Consider the following 23,218-nt stretch of genomic DNA (forward strand, 5'->3'; position numbering starts at 1 on the left):
ACATTTTAATTATAGACAGAAATGCCATTATATCTTAACCTTAAATTTAACAAAAAGAAGCAGTGAAAAAAAAAAAAGTTTGTAATTAATGCATTTTGTTGTCGACAACAAATTAAATTCAAGAAATAGTTTTAACATTTAAAATTTGCATTTTGCTGTTGCAGAATTACCATAGATCTTGAGCTTGGATGCAATTGCTCTATCCAAAATTAAATGTTTATCAATTAGTTAGCCTTCAATGATGAATTTACTTAAACAACAAAAAAGGAAATTACCTTCTTTACTTTATTCAAAGATTGAACATACAAAAACCATAAAAAAAATCTTCATCTGGCTGTAAAGGACGAAAGGAAAGATGAACACTAGAACTAGGTTATCTTACTCTGATGTCATTCCATAGTTGCTTGATGCAGCTTCTAGACATGTCCAGTTCAACAAGTTTTTCTGGTTTGAAGCTTAGTGGCATTGATTTCAAGGGGTATCCATGCCATTCAAGAAGTCGTAACTCATTATGAAGGAATTTTAAGCCTTGGAAAGTTGTACATTTGTGATTTTGAGAAGTCTTATTAGATTGTCCATCTTGGAGAAGGCCTTGGTGACACTCAACTTTACCTCTTTTTGTTTAAATAAATTGAAAGTCATCCTTTCAATTGCTTCTGTTCCCTGACAATTAAAAGCTAAGGATGAGCCAAGCACAAAATATGAAGAGCAGCTTCCAAGAATTAGACATATTCCTTAAGTTAAATGTACATGAGTATTATATAAGTTAACTGCATAGTTCACTCATAATTTTTTGTTAACACAAATGTGGTTGTCTAGGTTTGAGTGTATTAGGGAGGCTATAGACGTTAATACTAAGTTTTTCCTAAATTTTATATAATTTTAATAAAATTTCATTTAAAAAAAAAATAGACATCGTCCTCAACCCATAACCTGCTGTGCTTTCCTGGCAACAAATAGTTATGAGAGATTTATCAATCACAACATGAATTCCACTACGTGCATAAAAACCAAAGCATTCAAGCAAATTCATTACATAATCTTTATCCGTCCCTTTGAAAAAATATGCAAGATCTAGAAATATCTTTGGTTTTAGTCTTTCCATTAAAATATTATGGTAAATTTTTATTGAGAAATTTATTATTTAGTCTCTATAGTTTAATAAAACTAATTACTTAATTAATATATTTAAAAAAAAAACTCTATTTAGTTCCTATATTTTACTTCCGCTAAACTATTTAATCCCTCCGTCAAATTTTTCATTAGTCATGTTATTCATATTACTATTTGATTCCTTAATTTAAAAAAAGCTAATTAATTGATCCTGAATTTTGAAAAATACCACTATTTAATTCTTCTATTTTAGTGAAATCAATTAGTTTGTCCATGTATCTTGAAAAATATAATATTTTAAAAATTCTTTCCATATATTTACTTTAGTATTTTTATTTCATTTTGTAATGTTGTAAAATGCATTTCATGATAAGTTAAAAAGATAAGAGGGTGCAACATTGTTATTGTAAAATGAGAGGCAAAATCTGAAATAAGAGCAGTAAACGATAAGTGCAATCAACATTCCATTCACTCTGCTTTCACCTACTGGTAAAGATAACAGTGAATCAACAACAATAGCATGTAATCACTAATCATATAACAGATCTAATAACTTGTTAAGGCTGTACATGAGACAGGCAGGAACAAACATACACATGCAGGGACATTTAGAGATAAGGAAAGTGAAAAAAAAAAAAAAAAAGAAAGGTTGAGCAATAAAATGCCACACCAAAAAGCTTGATTCTCAATTAGTTCTAATGTGATTATTGAATTGTTCAGTCTTTAGAGCTTCAATGCCCCATTTCCATTCTGTTTTCTGAGATGTTAGTGATTAGTAAGGTCGGTTAGTACGTATGCAGGAGCCAGAAAGAAGGAGGGTTGGGGAGCTGCTTTAGGATAATATGTACTGGACTGGTCTTTCCAAGAGAAATGCTGGCCATTAACCAGTCCAAAGCCATAATTGGGTCCTTGTGAACCTCAGGTGAAGGCATACTCCAACAGCATCTTTTGGGAAGATCAGCCTTAACGTGCATTTATCTCATATTTTTAGTCTCATTTCTAAAGTTTGAGTTACCAGTGATCCAGAGCCATAATCAGGTCGTTATGAGCCTCAGGTGAACGCATGCTCATCTTTTGGGAAGATCAACCTCAACCAGTCACATTATTTATCTCATGTCTAAAACTTGACACTCCAACAAGCAGCAATTCAAGAATCTTCCAACCATAAAACTCGTCATGCCTGGTGCAATCTCTACTGGAAATTCGAGCTAATGCAACATTTGCAATTAAGGATGTGCTGGTCAAGAAAACTGTAACTTATGCAAGCAATTCTTCCAACATCATATTTGTAGTTGCTTGCACAAATTACTTTTGTCAAAGTTCTGGTTTAAATCACAGACCATTGGCTCCTCAGTTGCTTTTCAGATCTATAGCATAGTTAAAAACCAACCTTTTTCGGCCATACTTTACAGTCATGAGCTCTTCTACTCTCATAGAAAGATACCACCACAGTTCACAGGTTAACCAGAACAGAAACAGATAGAAAACCAAGTGCTTGTGTTTTTGTTACCAATAGTCATTACAAGAGCACATCCCATTTTTAAATTGGTGAAAACGGTTTGAGTCTCTCACAACAATTTCCATATGAAGAAGATCTGATGCTAACTTCATGAAGCCGTGACAGTCTACACATATTCGGATATTCTTTATGATTTTTATTACACTTCTGTCATGATGCAGACTACCCTCATTCATCATAGCAAACACCAAAGCTAGCTTCTCACTATGATGATACAACTGCTCCTCTTTATGCTCCTCCTCTATGTCATGCAACGCCAAGCTTGTTTCCGGCACATAGCCTCTCCCCTTTAGCTGTCCAATCAGTAAATTGAGCCTGGTGCATATAGCCTCTCTTTGAGGATGGCGTCTGCCTCCAGATGCAAACTCATGCACTCTGTTCCCAATCTCAATCCAGCTTAAACCAGGTTCCTTTCTTACTCTAGAGCCTTCCATTTCTTTCCTAATTACCCCAGCTTCACTGTAACTCCCTCCAGAACAATAAATGTTAGACATTTGTACATAACCTAATGAATTTCTGGGCTCCAACTCCTTCAGTTTATCTGCTGCTAACTTGGCCAGTTGTGTCTCACCGTGCTTCCTACATGAGCCAAGCAGCGCACTCCAAACCACAGAATCAGGCTCCATAGGCATTTCGCTTATCAGCACTTTTGCCTCAACAACTCGCCCAGCTCGGCCAAGAATATCAACCATGCTTGCATAATGATCTAGTTGTGGAAAAATACCATGAGTATCAAGCATTGAATCAAAGATTTTGATACCTTCTTCCACCATTCCAGCATGGCTGCATGCTGAAAGGAGAGCAATTATGGTTGCAGAATCAGGATGTACATTCATTTCAGAAAAGAGATGTAATGCCTCCTTAGCTTGACCATGCAGAGCATAAGCCTTCAGCATTGAGTTCCAAGAAACTAAATTACGAAATCTCATTTCATCAAAAACTTTCTTGGATAAGGAAATGGAGCCACATCTTGCATAAGCATGGATCAAGGCATTTCCAAGCACGGCATCAACCCCAAACCCAGCTTTAATTACTTGTGAATGAACAGCGTAGGCATGTCTCTCAATACCAAGACCTGCACAAGCTTTTAACACAATTGAAAATGTATACCGATCTGGAGCTAAGCCTTCCCTATGCAGTTGACAGAAAAGGAAGAGGGCTTCTTCAGGTTGCCGTTCTGCAAATGTTGTTATAATGCCAGTCCATGAAACAATATCACGAAAACACCCTGTCTCCAAGAAAAGCCTGTGACAATCAGTAAACTCTCCGCCAAGATCTGAATAGGCCTTCACCAATGCAGTTGCAACTTCAATTTGCAACACCAAGGCACTTTTTATACTAAGACAGTGTAACAGAAAACAACACTTAAGACCCACATGCAAACTATCATTATAGCTTTCACTCAAGGAAGACAAGACACTGACCAGCGTGGCACGATCAAACCCAATTCCATCACTGTGCATTTGGCTAAAAAGACTTACAGCTTTTGACCCGAGTTTCCGGAGCTGAAACCCTGCAATCATTGCATTCCAAGAAACAAGATTACGAAACTCCATTGTCTCAAACACTGTCGAAGCTTCATCTATATCTCCACTATCACTGCCGCTGCTATTGTAACACCTACAATACATGGAAATAAGTGCATTTCCCACGTAAATACTAGCACCTAAACCGATTTTCAAAGCAAGCGCATGCACCTGCTTGCCATGCTCATAGTCACCACAAGTAAGCACACTTGTAAAAGCAAATTCATTCGGCCTGCAATGCATTAGCATATCAGAAAACAAACGAGAGCACTCACAGGCCTGCCCTTGTTGCGCGTACCCAGATATCAAAGCAGTCCAAGAAACTAAGTTTCTTTCTGGCATTTGATCGAACAGTTGCCGCGCGTACTTCAAGTCCCCGCATTTCGCATACATGTTTATGAGATGATTGGTTACGAACACGCTTGGTGAATAGCTACGATTATGGGAAAGCATGTGTTGGTGCAAGTACATGCCTTTTTGAAGGTATCCATGGCGGGCACATGCATGAAAAAGAGTGGCGTAGGTTTGCTGGGAGTACGGTAGCGGAGGTGGTGGTGATGCACTGAAGAAGAGTGAGAGCGCTTCGTCAATGCAGCCGCACGTGGAAAGGATACGCACCTCGTTGAGAATGCCGTTAGCTTTGGGTGCTGTGCTGCTAGATTGAAGAAGACTGCTGGAGGTGAAGGTTCGGAGAGTGAAATCCCAGGCGCGTATTTTTGGTAGTGACATTAACAAAGCTGGTGTCCTAGCTAGCATAGCAACCCCTGGCGTGCAGTCATGCAAACGGGAGGCTTTTGTTTAAGAAACTTAAGTTCAAGGATTTATTAATACTGGTGATGACCTTGTTGGCGGAGAATATAAATGGCCATGGACCAAATACTTCAAACGAGTGGGCCAATTTGTTAGGTTAATTTCCCTCATTTCTTTCGTTCTTTCGACTTTGATTATTATATCAATATTCTTACTAAATTTTAATTTATATTATAAAAATTATTAAATTTTAATTTAAATATTATTAAAATTTTTATAATATATTATTACATGTTTTTAAGTTAACTTATAAATAATTTTACTTATTATTCTTTAACTTAAATTGATTTATTAAATCATCTCTCAACTTTATAGTAATTTTAGAATTTTAAATCTTAATTTATTTTTATTTATTTAAAATAAAATCATAGTTTAGTATTTTTTTAAAATAATTATAATTAATTAAATATTTAATTTATTTTATATAAATATTATTTTTATATATATTATTTTTAATTCGATTTTAGATTAATATCTAAAAGATTTATATCTAATTTGCCTTAATTCCTTTAATTTATTTTAATATAAGAAAAAAATTAATAGCACATAATTATTTTACTTTATTTTGAAAATATTTAAACCTTAATTAAGTATGATTGATTTAATTTTTTATATGGAATGATATTGTATATATATTTTTTATTTATTAAATTAGCAAAATAATATATAAAATCTTAATTATTACTTAGTACATTTTATTAAACCTAATTTGGTGTGTTATTTAAGGGATTAGGACTGAAATTAAACCTAATTTGGTGTGTTATTTAAACATTTAATTAAGAACATCACACTTAGCGAGTGTTTGTCATAGCAAATTAGCTTACAAATTATACATATAGGCTGACCTATTTATTTATAATAAATTTTTAACATAAAAATTAAAGGTATTATTTTGCATTTTGAGATTGAAATATGTCCCTTTTTAATAACCTTTTCTAATGTTATATTTTATTATTTAAAAATTAAAATATTTAGAAATGAATACTTTGGTTGTCATTTCGTTTCTAAATGAACACTTCTACGTTTAAATTAACAATGAGTTATTTCGAAACAGAAAAAATCTATTTTTAATTAATTTATAGTTTGAATTAGAAACGAATTTTCCTTAATTAGAAAAGAAAAATCAAAAGGACCTTTTTTAGGTTTATTAAATATACTCAGTATATATAAAATTAAATATACTCAATATATATAAAAATAATATATCACATATTTATAAATAAATAAATTTCTTTCAAATATAACAAAAAATCTTGATCCTCTTTTATCGATTGAATTTCAATTTTACAACTCTGACAGTGATTCTAATATGATCAGCTTGCGAAAACTTGTAAAATTTTGATTTTGATTCCTTAGCTTGCATATGCGTTTGAGAATTTAGGTACATTTCTTGCATTTTAATGGTCTTTATGATGTAATAAAACCATTGCACAGATGGAGCTGAAGTCTTTAAAGAGAAGATTATGTTGGATGAGGAGAAGAAGAAAGAACTTATTGGCCCTGAAGGTGATGCGTTCAAGATTTACAAGGTCTATAATGGCATATGGGAACTCATACCCAAAGACCAGGGGAGCTTGGCAAAAGTGAATCTTGAATATAAGAAGCTGAATGAGAATGTTCCTGTTCCTGATAAATACATGGATTTCTTGATTAGCATGACAAGGAAATTAATGAAGGGATCTCCAAGCCATAAATGGAGTGAATCTTGAATATAAGAAGCTGAATGAGAATGTTCCTGTTCCTGATAAATACATGGATTTTTTTATTAGCATGACAAGGAAATTGATGAAGGGATCTCCAAGCCATAAATGGAAGAATATATATATATATATATATATATATATATATATATATATATATATATATATAGCTTTATCTTTTAACTCCGCCTAAGTTGCGCTTAGCCGGTCCCAAGCCCGGATAAAGGAGGAGAGTTGCGGTAGGTGACAACCAGCGTAAAAATTTCGTCACACCCTGTGATATGGATTCAAATGATATAAACGTTGGGGCGTCCTCTACTAACGACGTGCTACATCGGAGCCCGGGTGTAGTGAGAAATATGCAAGGGTGTAGGGCGTTCACCGAAAGCGATGCGCCATGCCGGCGCCCGGGTGTGGTGTTAAGTGAGCAAGGGTTCCCACATCATGGACGGGTGCGGGTAAAGAAGTTAGTCCATAGGACAGATAGTAGAATAAATAGTGGAACAGAACACAAGATAGACATAGAAAACAATAGAAGATATCATAGAAGGAGACCAATTAGGAAGGAGCAGGATAGGAGGAGGATCAGGGTTGGTACTTGGAATGTTGGATCACTTACAGGAAAATTAATGGAGCTTGTGGATACCTTGGAAAGGAGAAGGGTGAATATTGCTTGCATTCAGGAGACTAAATGGGAAGGAGAGAAAAGTAAGGAAGTGAGTAATTCATGATACAAACTTTGGTTTACCGGAAATGAGAGAAACAAGAACGGAGTGGGCATAATCATAGACAGGACATTGAAAGATGCAGTAATAACTGTGAAAAGAGTAGGAGATAGAATTATACTAGTAAAGTTAGTACTTGAAAGAGAAACAATAAATATAGTTAGTGCTTATGCCCCACAAATAAGACTAGACAGTGAGAGTAAACAAAGGCTTTGGGAAGATATGGATGATTTAATGTAAAGCATACCAAATGAAGAGAATGTTTTCATCGGTGGAGATTTGAATGGACATGTACGAAGTGATAGACAAGGTTATGAGAATGTTTATGGAGGTTTTGGTTTTAGCAGTCGAAATGAGGAGGGAAAAAGCATCCTGGATTTTGCTATGGCATACGACCTAATACTAGCAAATACCTACTATATAAAAAGAGAGTCACATTTAGTGACTTTCAAAAGTGGGCAACATAGAAGCCAAATTGACTTCCTCTTAACCAGGAAGACAAATAGAGCTCTATGCAAGGATTGCAAGGTCATTCCAGGAGAGGCTTTAACAAGCCAACATCGGATGGTGATCTTGGATGTCAAGTTTAGGAACAATTCAAGTAAGGTCAGAAGAAATAGTGTAGCTCGAACAAAGTGGTGGGAGTTCAAAGGAGTAAAGCAAGTGAAGTTCAAAAATGAGCTTCTCGAGTCCGAAGTATGGAAGCTGGATATGGAGGCCAATGATATGTGGATACAGATGGCATCAAAGATTAGAGAAGTAGCTAGAAAAGTACTTGGAGAGTCTAAAGGACATGAACCACCCTCAAAAGAGAGATGGTGGTGGAATGAGGAAGTACAAAAGGCAGTGAAGAGAAAGAGGAAATGGTATAAGAAATTACCTAAATGTGATAATAATGAGGCATATGAACAGTACAAGATAGCAAAGAAAGAGGCAAAAAAGGCAGTTAGTCAAGTAAGAGCACAGGCCTTTGAAAAGTTATATGAGAAACTTGGAACTAAAGAAGGGGAGAAAGATATTTATAGATTAGCAAGGAGGAGAAAAAGGAAATGTCAAGATCTCAATCAAGTTAGGTGCATTAAGGATAAAGAAGGAAAAGTATTGGTGAAAGATGAGGACATTAAAGAAAGATGGAGAAATTATTTTAATGATCTCTTTAATAATACTCAAAATGGTAATAGCGTAAATATAGATTATAGAACAATAGAAAAGAATGTGAATTATACTAGAAGGATTAGATCTTTAGAAGTAAAGGAAGCACTTAAGAGAATGAAAGTGGGTAAAGCTTGTGGACCCGATGAAATACCAATTGAAGTGTGGAAGTATATAGGAGATATGGGAGTGACATGGTTAACTAAATTATTTAATAAGATTCTAAACTCAAAGAAAATGCCTGATGAATGGAGGAAGAGTATTTTAGTACCTATTTTTAAAAATAAGGGAGACATACAGAGTTGCTCAAACTATAGGGAAATTAAACTCATGAGCCATACTATGAAGTTGTGGGAGAGAGTTGTGGAGTATCGACTACGTCATGATACTTCTATCTCTCTCAATCAATTTGGTTTCATGCCCGGTCGTTCAACTATGGAAGCGATCTTTCTCATTAGAAGCTTGATGAAGAAATATAGAGATGTGAAGAAAGATCTACACATGGTTTTTATTGATTTGGAGAAGGCTTATGATAGTGTTCCAAGAGAGGTCTTATGGAATGTGTTAGAACAAAAGAGGGTATCTATTAGGTACATACAAGTATTAAAAGATATGTATGAAGGAGCAACTACTATTGTGCGCACAGTGGGAGGGGACACAAGAGATTTTTCGATCTCAATTGGATTACACCAAGGATCAGCCATAAGCCCTTACCTTTTTACATTAGTTTTAGATGAACTGACGAAACATATACAAGATAGTATTCCTTGGTGCATGATATTTGCGGATGATATTGTTCTGATAGATGAGACACTAGAAGGAGTCAATAGAAAGCTAGAGCTTTGGAGAAGTACTCTAGAGTCAAAGGGTTTTAAGTTAAGTAGAATGAAGACAGAATACATGCATTGCAAGTTCAGTGAAGGCCAAACTGATGATAGGGAAGAAGTTAGTTTGAATGGAGTGGTACTGTCCCAAAGTAATCACTTTAAATATCTAGGCTCAGTCCTTCAAGTAGATGGGGGATGTGAGGAGGATGTTAGTCATAGGATTAAAGCCGGATGGTTGAAGTGGAGACGTGCCACGGGAGTTTTATGTGATCGTAAGATTCCCAATAAATTGAAAGGAAAATGTTACCGTACAGCCATACGACCGGCTATGTTATATGGTAGTGAGTGTTGGGCACTGAAAGAGTCGTATGCATCTAAGATAAGAGTTGCAGAGATGAGAATGTTAAGGTGGATGAGTGGACATACTAGACTAGATAAAGTCCGTAATGAGAGTATTAGAGAAAAGGTAGGAGTGGTGCCAATTGAAGATAAGTTGAGAGAAGGGAGATTGAGGTGGTTTGGTCATGTGAAGCGTAGACATACGGAGGCTCCAGTTAGACAAGTAGAGCACATTAGGTTAGAGGATAGAAAGAAAAAAAGGGGTAGACCTAAATTGACTTGGAGGAGAGTAGTACAACATGACCTAAAAGCATTATACATTTCTGAGGATTTAACCCAAAATCATTCAGAGTAGAGAAAGCGAATCCATATAGCCGACCCCAAATTTTTGGGATAAAGGCTTAGTTGAGTTGAGTTGAGTATATATAGCTTTATCTTTTCAAATTTGAATAAGCTTGGCTTGGCTCGTACAATATATGTATCTATGCTTAAGCTAGCTGCTCGATTTTTTTTTTTTAATATCTATTTATTCATTGAAATGTTCTCAGATTATGTGTATTTTTATTTGAATAGAGTATACTTGCATTAAAATTTTAAAATATTAATATATAATAAGAAGTATATTGATTTAAAAATATGTGAATCGAGCAGAAGATCTCATCAGGTTGCCATTGGACTCATGAACTGACCCAATCAATTCTTGACCTTCTCGACATCGTTGATCACTATCGTTCACTTTGACTTGGCCTAAGGAAGCTTTTCCAACTAATAGCAACATAAACCGATGCCGGCAGGCACCAGATATAGGAGAGAGAAAATCTAGCCTCCAAAGTTTTTCGGTTGATTCAGCTAGCTACTCTCTCTGCGAATTGAGGCCACCATGAGACTTTATCTGATGATGTAATAGGTAAGATGGAGAATGAGTTTGGACATCCCTGGCTGAGGAGTTCGAGACAAAATATGGACTTCTAAGATAAAGCACAAGCCAGGAATAATGCACATGAGACTTTATGAGCGTTGCCCCATTTTGGTTTGCTACAAGGTATTTAAGCAATATTTATGATTTGGGCAAACATCCTTTTTTTTTAACTAATTTTTGAGGTAGAATTAGACCTCAAAATGAAATATATATTTTATTTGTTTTTGTCGTGGGCTTCTTAATAAATTTGATTGTTTGGTTGAGAAATTCAACAGAAATTTGATGGTGGACTCTTGATATAAAGATTATTATGGATTCATTTGGTTTCATTATTAGAAATAATATAGCTAATAATTTATTATTTGTTAAATTTATATGAATGGTGTTATTTATATTCTAAATGATCATTAAAAATATACATACACTTACATAACGTGTATTTGATAGTACAGCAAATTGAATTTTTTTTTTAATTATTAGGAAAGGTTATTTTAGTAATATTATGTTTGTTTTAATAGTTTTATGAAATATTCATTTGAAGTGATATTTCATATGTTCATCGCAGTTTTTTTTTTTTTTAATTAAAAGTCAAACTTTGTAATAGAATGGACTAGATTAATCTGTTTACACCGAATAGGCCCACTAAAGGGTAAAGCGCTCCAAATAAATATCGTCCCTATTCACAAAAATGAAATATTCGATTTCATTTAAAGAATAAAAGTATCTAATCACTCATACTAAATGACCATTAGTAATAGGTAAACATACTATAAACATATATAAATTGTGTCAAATCCAAATATCTCCATAATATTGACACGATAAATTAATTAATTTTGAACCGTCACCCAACATATAATACGTCCAAATGTGAAAATGATGTGCCATTGAATTCTAGCCATCACCAAACAGCTGAAATTGTAAACCCAACAATATATGCTAGCCTACCCAATTCTGTGCCATATGCATCCTTCTACTGACATATAGAAAGCCATGGCTGTCAAGGGGAAGTCGGAGACTGTCCTAGAACTCAAGTCAAATCCTGAAAAATTCTTGAGCCTCTTGAAGGAGCAAGCCCGCCAGGCTCCTAACCTTTATCCTACCAATATTCAAGGAGCTTATGTCCATGAAGGTGATTGGGTCACTCCTGGCTCCATCAAGGTCTGAAAGTATCCTATAGGCACAGCAACAAGAATAAATCTTGATCCTTTTTTTCTTTTTAACAATTGAGTTTCGGTTTTACATCTCTGACGATGATTCAAATATATCAGATTGCGAAAACTCATAAAATTTTGATTTTAATTCCTTAGCAAGCATGCATATTGTTAGAAGAAAGAATACAAGTAATGAAGAAAAGGATTGTGTATTTGTCTGTGTCTCATTTACAGAGATATTACATCTATTTATACATGAAAATATGAACTAATTTGGACAAGAATAATAATTGCTATAATTGTGCTACACAAATCTCCTATAATCATGTTAATTGCTATAATTATGCTACACAAATCTCCTATAATCATGCTAATTGCTGTAATTATGCTAACACCCCCCCTCAAACTCAAGGTGGTAGCACAGGTGCCAACTTGAGTTTGCTTAAGAGATCCTGAAAGCAAGCGGGAGGATGCGTTTTGGTGAATATATCAGCGGTTTGGTGAGGAGAGCAGAATCAAACATATGGTGCCATGAGCAACATGATGACGTACAAAATGACAATCAATTTCGATGTGTTTGGTACGCTCATGAAATACATCATTATGAGAAATCTGTATGGCACTTCTATTATCGCAATGAAGCATTGTGGCAGAAGAATGAGTGACACCCAAATCAGTTAATAACCACCGTAACCAAAATAATTCAGATGTAGCATCAGCAAGAGCACGATATTCAGATTCTGTGCTAGAACGTGCAACAACAGTTTGCTTTTTGCTACGCCAAGAGATAAGAGAATTTCCCAAGAAGAAACAATAACCAGTTGTAGAGTGACGATCAGCCGGATCACCATTGTCGGCATCGAGTAGCGGATAATACTAGGGAGGAGGTAGCGAAAAGTGCAAACCATGAAAAAGTGCCTTTGATATAACGAAGGATTAATCTGCAGAGAAATGAGTTGAGCGAGGAGCGGACATAAACCGGTGACGGATGAACGAGATATGAAATATCGTGTCGAGTAATCGTGAGATAAACAAGACTCGACAAGTCATCGATATAAAGTAGGATCATCAAGAGGAGTGCCATCAAGAGGTGTAAGTTTGCAATTGAGCTCCAATGGGGTTGATCTTTGTTTTGCTATGATGATGCACCTTTCGAGAAAGTAAGTCGGATGCATACTTTGCTTGAGATAGATAACAGCCATCAGAATTTTGAGAAACTTCAAGACCCAAAAAATAGCTAAGAGAACCCAGGTCTTTCATTTCAAAATGTTGATTGAGATAATGTTGTAACTCTAGAATACCAGATGAATCATCTCCTGTTATTATCATATCATCAACATAAAGCAACAGAAGAATAATACCACTGTCAGTTCGGCGAGTGAATAATGCAGAATTATGTGGACTAGAGAGAAAACCAAGTTGAGCAAGAGTGGAACTAAATTTGGCAAACCAGGCCCTGGGAGCTTGTTTTAATCCATATAAGGCTCGTCAAAGTTTGCAAACCTTATGAGGAGAATGATAACCAGGTGGAGGATGCATATAAACCTCTTCTGTTAAATCACCATGAAGAAAAGCATTTTTGACATCCATCTGGAAAAGTTTCCATTTACGAACTGTAGCAATAGCTAAGACACTGCGAATAGATGTTAATCGGGCCACTGGAGCAAAAGTTTCTTCATAGTCGATACCATACTCTTGAGTGTACCCTTTGGCTACTAAGCGAGCTTTGTAGCGTTCAATAGTTCCATCAGAACGGGTCTTGATTTTGTAAATCCATTTGCAACCAATAGGGGTCTTGTTTGGTGAAAGATCAACTACATCCCAAGTATGAGTTTTCTCTAAAGCCTGAAGTTCGTCAGTCATAGCTTGCTGCCAAAGAGGGTCAGTACTTGCCTTACGATAAGAACGAGGCTCGTGAAGGGTTGCAATAGTAGAATAACAGTGAAAATCAGAAAGATAATGAGGAGTTTCTCTTACACGGGTAGAACGATGAAGAGTAGTGCTAGGAGGAGATGTAGGCGCAAGTACTGGATCAACAACTGGTGCCAATTCAACAGGGGCAGGTGTAGTTGGGCTAATATTGAGCACATCACAATCACCTGGATCAGGACTTGGAAACAGCTCTTTGGAGGAGTCAGTGAAAAATAGAGAGTCGATGTGTGAGTGATGAAATTTGGAAAGAGAAGAGAACATAGTATTTTCCCAAAAGGTAACATGACGAGAGATGCGTAACTTATTAGAAACAGGATCCCAACAACGATACCCTTTGTGTTCAATGCCATAACCAAGAAAACAACATAGACGAGCACGGGGTTCTAATTTGGTATGTTCATGAGGTTGTAAAAGAACAAAAGAAACACATCCAAAAGGTTTAAGGATGGAATAGTCAGGAGGTTATCCAAACAACTTTTCAAAAGGAGATAAATTATGAAGAACCAAGGTAGGAAGACGATTAATAATATAAACAGCATGAAAAGCTGCTTCTCCCCAAAATTTTTCTGGACATGAGGCAGAAAGAAGAAGAGTACGTACAGAATCAAGAATATGGCGATGCTTGCGTTCGGCTCGCCCATTCTGTTGAGAGGTGTGAGGACAAGAACGTTGAACAACGGTGCCTTGTTGACTAAGAAACTGAAGTAAAGAAGAATCCCGATATTCCATGGCATTGTATGCATTGGAGAATTTTAATGTCACAAGAGAACTGAGTTTTAATCATTTTTGCAAATGTGATGTAAATTTGTGATAACTCAGATCGATGTTTCAAAAAATATATCTAAGTAAACCGAGAATAATCATCAATAAATATTACAAAATAACGAAAACTATTTATTGAAGAAATAGGAGAAGGACCCCAAATGTCAGAATGAATTAAACCAAAAGGAGTGTCTGAAGTAGTATTATTATGAGAAAAAGATAATGCAGGTTGTTTTGCAAGCTGACAATTTAAACAATTAAATGACTCAAACTTAGTATATCCTAATAATCCACGAGAAATTAAAGGTTGAATTTTACTGGTATAAGCATGACCAAGACGAAGATGCCATTGGTGAATGGAGGAATTAGGGATTGTAGCTGCAGACACAAATCTCTGAGGAAGATGTAAAGATGTAAGCTCAAATAATCGACCCACTCTGCGACCCTCCCCAAGAATCTGTCCCGTTTATGGATCCTGTACCTGGACACCATGGTGAGAAAAAATAACATTTAGTCCTTTTTCACACAACTGACCAACAGAAATAAGATTGAGTGCCAAATTAGGGATATAATAGGTGTCAGGGAGATGAAGATTTGAGGTAGACACATGACCAGTATGTGTGATGTTCATTGTAGTACCATTTGCAGTATGGATTGGTGGTAAGGAAGATACAGGTTTTGCAGAAGACAAGAATTTAAGATTAGTGGTCATATGATTACAACATGCAGAGTCAAAAAGCCAATAAGAATTACCCGGAGTGGCAGACATGGCAGCAGGAGAATTAGAAAAGATAACCTGTTTGAATAGTGCCTCAAGATCACTCATGGTGATGGCAGTAGAGCCCTCAGTAGTAGCAACAGCAGTGACAGAGGAAGATCCAGGCTTTGAGACATTCTTGAATTTAGACTGCCCTTCTTTTGGTCTTGGAGGACGTGTGGGACAATGTTCAAGAATATGACCGTAACCATGACAATATTTGCATTTTATAGTAGGACAATATGCAAAAGCATGACCAATTTGATTACAATTCTTACAGAGTTGATTGCCAGATTTCTGATGTGAGGATCGAGTAGTTGCAAGAGCAGCTTCAAATTGAGGAGTTTTATCCAAACTGAGACGTGTCTCTTCAAAAATAATCTCTTGAATAGTAGTTTTCAATGATGGGAGTGGATTTTGATGTAGCATGGACGCTCGAACGGCCTCATATTCTGATCGAAGAGCCATTAGAACTTGAATGAGATGAAAATGATCTTCACTGATTTTGGCCTGAGATATTTGATTCCAAATAGGTTGGACCTGGGCAAGAAAATCATTCACAGATTGACCTGCTTCTTGCTTCAGATTATGAAGAGTAGTCCACAACTGATAATAGTGGGCAAGTCCAGTGGTCTGATATCGATTAGCCAAAAAATCCCAGATTTCTTTTGCAGAGTCATAATTAGCAAACTGGATGTGGATGGATGAGACAGAGGTATTGCGAAACCAGGTGATGATCTGATGATTTTTACTATCCCAATCCTCAAGACGGTCAGCAAATTTTGCATCAGTTTCATCGTTCTCTCTTGTCGGCGCAGTGATATCTCCGGTAACAATACGCCAAAGCTTACGACCTATCAAAAAACTTTTCATTCCTTGAACCCAAAGATTATAGTTGGAACCAGTCAGAACTGTTGCAATAGGTCTTGAAATATCAGATTTCTCCATTGATAACAAGATGAGGAGAAAAAAAAAATGGTATAATAATAGGTATGAAAGAATGAAACAGAACAGGTTGTAAAGAGAGCAGAGAGACTCAAAAAACTAGAAATAAAAGCTTTATGGCTCTGATACCATGTTAGAAGAAAGAATACAAGTAATGAAGAAAAGGATTGTGTATTTATCGGTGTCTCATTTACAGAGATATTACATCTATTTATACATGAAAATATGAACTAATTTGGACAAGAATAATAATTGCTATAATTATGCTACACAAATTTCCTATAATCATGCTAATTGCTGTAATTATGCTACAAAAATCTCCTATAATCATGCTAATTGCTGTAATTATGCTAACACATATTTTGGATAATTTTAGGTAAATTTCTTGCTTTTTTATTGCTCATTATGCTGTCATAAAACCATTGCACAGATTGAAGAGCCGAGGTCTTTAAAGAGAAGATTGCATTCGATGATGAGAAGAAGATATTATCTATTGTTGGTCTGGAAGGTGATTTGTTCAAGATTTACAAGGTCTATACTGTCTCCTGGGAACTCAAACCCAAGGGCCAGGGAAGCTTGGCAAAAGTAAATCTTTAATATGAGAAGCTGAATGAGCATGCTCCTGCTCCTGATCGATACATATATGGATTTTGTGATTTAGGGTGACTAAGGATATTGATGAAGGAATCTCCGAGGCATAAATGGAAGAATACATATATATATATATATATATATATATAAGGACAACTTTATCCTTTCAAATTTGAATAAGCTTGACTTGTTTTGTATTATATATGTATCTATGCTTAAGAGCTACCAAACATTAGGCTGTTGTGAGCGTTTTCAGTGTTTGCAATATTGTAATATAATTGTGTGGTGTTTTATATTATAAGTATTGAATAAATAAAGGGGGAAGCTTTCTAGCAAGCTATCTAGCTGCTTGGGTTTTCTCTTTGCTATATTTTTATTCACTGAAATGTTATGAGACAATATTTTTATTTGAGGCCAATTGAATAGAAAATGTCAAATATTTTCACTAATTGGAAATTATAAATAATTGTTTAATTTAATTTTTAACCACATTTTCAATTTTTAATACTAAGATCAATTGTGGTAAATTTTCAATATCTATAATAACAAAATCAAATATTAATGTGTTAAACTGTTATTTGGGTTCATTTTGATATCTACAACAAAATGTATTTGCTATATTTTTTTTTCTTTTTATTAACAAAATTCAAAATTTTCCAAATTGGTTCTCAAATTTGGCTATAATTGTTTCAAATCTTAAAGATTAGAATATATGATCTAAAACTAAAACATTTAGATATAATTGCCGATTAGTGAAAATATACAATTTTTTTCTATTTAATAAGCTATTATTTGAATAGAGTACACATGAATTAAAATTTTTAAAAAAATTAATATATGAAAAAATTTTAAAAATTTTGATATATCATGAATTCAAAATATAATATATATGATTTGATTAAGATTTTTTTTATGATGACTTTCGTCGTTGCATATAAGCATGAAGTGATGATGATATATATGATAAGTGATTGAAATGGTCCTATCGTATGATGTGATTGCTCATATGAAGTCACTATAATGAATGACAAAATTTTTATTGAAATTCAAATGACTGAACAACATTTATTTGAATTTTTCTTATAATTTTTAACCATAAACCACTAAACTATAGATTTAATGTTGTTTTATATTACTGTAATGATGTTGCAAGTCAGTGTATGATCATAATCATGATCAACATAAACATAATTGCAATTAGCACCATTATTTGCATTATCTGTAGCAACGATGATAACAAATCGTTGTTAATTGGTATTCTAGTGTGAATTTTTAATAATGATAGGAAGGGATTCTCAAAACCAACTACAAGATTATATGCAATCTGGTCTTTATGATATTAGTGTTCTTTATTTCCAACATGGTCATTGTTCAGAGGCCATTTGGTATTGCTTAGGTAACGATAAATAAAATGTGAATTAACAATCTATATGCATATAAAGCAAAGTGGTGTTTCTAATGAAATGTCATGTGACATTTTTCTTGAAAAACTTATCATGTGGTACTTTCTATTAATAACTTTATTTAATAATAATAATTATTTAATTTTTTTTTATTTTTTTTAATTATCAATATTATTTATAATTTTATCTTAATATTTATTATTTATATTATTATTTTTATTAAAATTTAATTTTTAAAAAATTAAAATCTTTTATGATTAAATATAATATTTAAAAATTATTTAAAACATTATTTACCACATATCACCTTCAATAATAATTTAAAATAAAAATAATTTAACAATAATAACAACAACATTAATAATAATAAAATGTTAGTGATGACCATTAACTTAAAAAAAATTGACCATTAATTTATGATCTCATAATAACTATCATATAATTTAATCGACCTTAAATTATTTCGTATATTTAATAAATGCTTTTATTATATTATTATATTTTCTATTATTTTTATTATAAATTTTTTATTAAAAATTTGAAAGACAAAAAGTGTAGTTTATATCAAAAGTTATAAAAATAAAATATAGAGATTTAACTTATTTATAATTAGTATGCATTAATTTTTATGTTAATAATTTAATATTCTTTTTATTTCACTTTTCTATGATTAATTAATAATGCTTATTATTATTATTGTTATTATTATTATTATGGCTAACTTATGGCCATTTAATTGAAATAGCTAAATAAATGAAAAATATTTTAATATTATAAAAATTGATTTTAAATATTTTTATTACTGTTTTTTAATTAAATAATATTTAATTATAAAATTAAACTTTTATTTCAATGATTTTCAATTATATGTCCATATATAATATATTGTATAAGACATTTAACACTTATCAATCATTCTCCTCTCACCAAATATTTTCATTTTACCTAAGTGCACTCAACTTTTTTTTTATTTACCCTTTTTTTATTATTTATTTCAAAAGTTATTAATTATCATTCTTAAAATTTATTTATTTAAATATATTTAATTAATATTTATTTAATTACTATTTTTTTATAAATTCTCATTTAATATTTCTTAAACTTTTTAATATTTTATTTCATTTTAATTATATATTCAATGCAATTATAACTAATATTTTTATTATTTATATTTTATTATAGTTAATTTTCAACCGAAATATTTTTAAATTTTAATTAAATATTTAAATTTTTATGCATATATTATCGCTCAATTATATTTTTGTATAGAAGTAAAATTTTAAAAATAAAATATAAATATAATTATATCAAAAATTTAACTATAAGCAAAAATATTAAAAAAAATAAAGTTATAATATTAAAATTATGGAATCTGTCTTTTGAAAAATAGAATGTATTTTTAATTTTTATTATATTAATAAAAAATAATAATATTTGAAAATTTTAATTTTTATGAAATATATTTATCTTATATCATAAATTTATATAAAATAATAACCATTTTTGTGAAAGGATTATTTTATAAAAAAAAAAAAATACCAGATTAACCAAAAGGTTTACATTTTATAAAAATTAAAGATAAAATATTTTTAAAAAATATATAATAAAATATTATTTTTAATTAATAATATTGTTATATATTTTCATTATTATTAAAATTAAATAATTCAATTCAATATTAAAAATTTAATATATTTTTTTATTATAATTTTTATTTCTCTTTTAATTATCATTATTATTTACAATACTACTTAATATTTATGATTTAAATTATTTTTTTTAATTTAATTTTTAAAAATTAACACCTTTTATAATTAAATGTAATATTTAAAAATTTTATATATTATTTTATAAATACTAATTATTATTTATTTTTTTATCTTTTAATTATTATTATTATTTACAATAGTACTTAACATTAATGATTTAAATTTTTATTTTCTTTAAAATTTAATGTTTAAAAAAATTAAGAACTTTTATGATTAAATATAATATTTAAAAATTATTTATATTATTTTTTTATAAATTTATTTATGCAAAAATATTATTTACAACATGTTATCCTTCTTAATAATAATAATAATAATAATAATAATAATAATAATAATAATAATAATAATAATAATAAGTCATTGATAGCAATTAGTATAAAGAAAATTTACCATTAATTTGTGATCTCATAATCAATCATAAATATTTTCTTTTATACTAATTATTATTTAATTTTTTTTATTTCTCTTTTAATTGTCATTATTATTTACAATACTACCTTAACATTTATAATTTAAATTATTATTTTCTCTAAAATTTAATTTCTAAAAATTAAGACATTTTGTAATTAAATATAATATTTAAAATTATTTATATTATTTTATAAATACAAATTATTTTTTAATTTTTTGTTTCTTTTTTAATTATTATTATTATTTATAATACTACCTTAACATTTATTTTTTAAATTATTATTTTTTTAATTCGATTTTTAAAAAATTAAGACCCTTTGTGATTAAATATAATATTTAAAAATTATTTATATTATTTTTTAAATAAATTATTTAAATATATTTAATTAATATTTAATTAATTACTTATTTTTTATAAATTTCTTATTTAATATTTCTTAAATTTTTTTTATATTTTATTTCATTGTAATTATATATCGAATGCAATTATAATTAATATTTTGATTATTTATATTTTATTATCATTAATTTTTAACCGAAATATTTTCAAATTTTAATTAAATATCTAAATTTTTAGGCATACATTATCGCTCAATTATATTTTTGTATAAAAGTAAAATTTCAAAAATAAAATACAAATATAATTATATAAAAAATTCAACTATAAGCAATAATGATTAAAAAAAATAAAGTTACAATATTAAAATTATGCAATCTGTCTTTTAAAAAATAGTATGTATTTTTAATTTTTATATTAATAAAAAATAATAATATTTGAAAATTTTAATTTTTATGAAATATATTTATCCTATATCATAAATTTATATAAAATGATAACCATTTTTTAGAAAGGATTATTTTATAAAAAAAATTACCAGTTTAATAAAAAAAAATTTACACTTTATAAAAATTTAAAGATAAAATATTTTTAAAAAATATATAATAAAATATTATTTTTAATTAATAATAATGTTATATATCTTTATTATTATTAACATTAAATAATTCAATTCATTATTAATAATTTAATATATTTTTTATTATATTTTTTATTTCTCTTTTAATTGCCATTATTATTTACAATATTGCTTAACATTTATGGTTTAAATTATTATTTAAAAATTTTATATATTATTTTATAAAAATTAATTATTATTTAATTTTTTATTTATCTTTTAATTATTATTATTATTATTATTATTTATATAGCACTTAACATTTATGATTTAAATTATTATTTTCTTTAAAATTTAATTTTTTTAATAAATTAAGACCTTTTATGATTAAGTATGGTATTTAAAAATTATTTATATTATTTTTTTATAAATTTATTTATGTAAAAATATTATTTGCCACATGTTATCCTTCTTCTTAATAATAATAATAATAATAATAATAATAATAATAATAATAATAATAATAATAAGTCATTGATAACTATTAGTTTAAAGAAAATTGACTATTAATTTTTAATCTCATAATCAATCATAAATATTCTCATTTATATTAATTATTATTTAATTTTTTATTTCTTTTTTAATTATCATTGTTATTTACAATACTACCTTAATATTTATGATTTAAATTATTATTTTCTTTAAAATTGAATTTCTAAAAATTAAGATATTTTATAATTAAATATAATATTTAAAAATTCTTTATATTATTTAATAAATACTAATTATTATTTATTTTTTTGTTTCTTTTTTAATTATCATTATAATTTATAATACTACCTTAACATTTATGATTTAAATTATTATTTTCTTTAAAATTCAATTTTTGAAAAATTAAGACCATTTGTGATTAAATGTAATATTTAAAAATTATTTATATTATTTTTTATTTTTTAAATAAATTCATCTATACAAAATTATTATTTGCCACATGTTACCTTCCATAATAATAATAATAATAATAATAATAATAATAATAATAATAATAATAATAATAATAATAATAATAATAATACTTTAAAATAAAAAATAATTTATGATGATGATGATAATAAAATATCATTGATGGCCATTAGTTTAAAAAAAATTGACCATTAATTTGTGATTTCATAATCAACTATCATATAATTTAATCAACCTTAAATTATTTTATATCTTTAATAAATATTTTTATTGCATTGTTATATTTTCTATTATTTTTATTATAAAATTTTTATTAAAAAATTTGAGAGACAAAAAGTGTATTTTACATAAAAAGTTATAAAAATAAAATATAGAGATTTAACTTATTTATAATTAGTATGTATTATTTTTTATATTAATAATTTAATATTTCTTTTATTTCATTATGGCCAACTTATGACGATTTAATTGAAATAGTCAAGTAAATAGGAAATATTTTACTATTATAAAAATTGAATTTGAATTTTTGTTACCATTTTTCAATTAATTAATATTTAATTATAAAATAATTTTTATTTAAATGATTTTCATTTGTTTGTCTATACATATATAGTATGTCATAGGAGACATTTAATACATATTAAACACTCTCTTCTCACCAAGTGTTTTCATTTTACCTAAATGCTCCTAAATCTTTTTTTGATTTGCACTAATTTTTATTATTTATTTCAAAAGTTAATAATTATCATTCTCAAATTTTATTTATTTAAATATATTTACTTAATATTTGTTTAATTAGTAATTTTTTTTATAAATATCTTATTTAATATTTTTAAACTTTTGATTATTTTATTTTATTATAATTATATATTGAATGCAATGATAACTAATATTTTAATCATCCATATTTTATTATCATTAATTTTTAACAGAATTATTTTTAAATTTTAATTAAATATCTATATTTTTATACATAAATTATCTCTCAACTATATTTTTATA

At 29.8% G+C, this 23,218-nt stretch overlaps 2 protein-coding genes across 2 annotated transcripts; one reads left to right on the plus strand and one right to left on the minus strand.

The window, feature by feature from the left end:
* Positions 1-1,615: 1,615 nt before the first annotated feature.
* Positions 1,616-5,049, minus strand: LOC110667958 (pentatricopeptide repeat-containing protein At1g71420). The gene has a single exon (XM_058131257.1). It carries the CDS (start codon positions 4,912-4,914, stop codon positions 2,620-2,622), a length of 2,295 nt encoding a protein of 764 aa, XP_057987240.1. The 5' UTR covers positions 4,915-5,049; the 3' UTR covers positions 1,616-2,619.
* On the plus strand, positions 4,995-6,677 carry LOC110667959 (major latex protein 149-like). The gene is made up of 2 exons (XM_058130587.1): positions 4,995-5,064; positions 6,403-6,677. Exons 1-2 carry the CDS (start codon positions 4,995-4,997, stop codon positions 6,675-6,677), a joined length of 345 nt encoding a protein of 114 aa, XP_057986570.1.
* Positions 6,678-23,218: the final 16,541 nt, after the last annotated feature.

The sequence above is a fragment of the Hevea brasiliensis genome, chromosome 12, assembly GCF_030052815.1.
Source record: "Hevea brasiliensis isolate MT/VB/25A 57/8 chromosome 12, ASM3005281v1, whole genome shotgun sequence".
In the NCBI taxonomy this organism is placed as follows: Eukaryota; Viridiplantae; Streptophyta; class Magnoliopsida; order Malpighiales; family Euphorbiaceae; genus Hevea; species Hevea brasiliensis.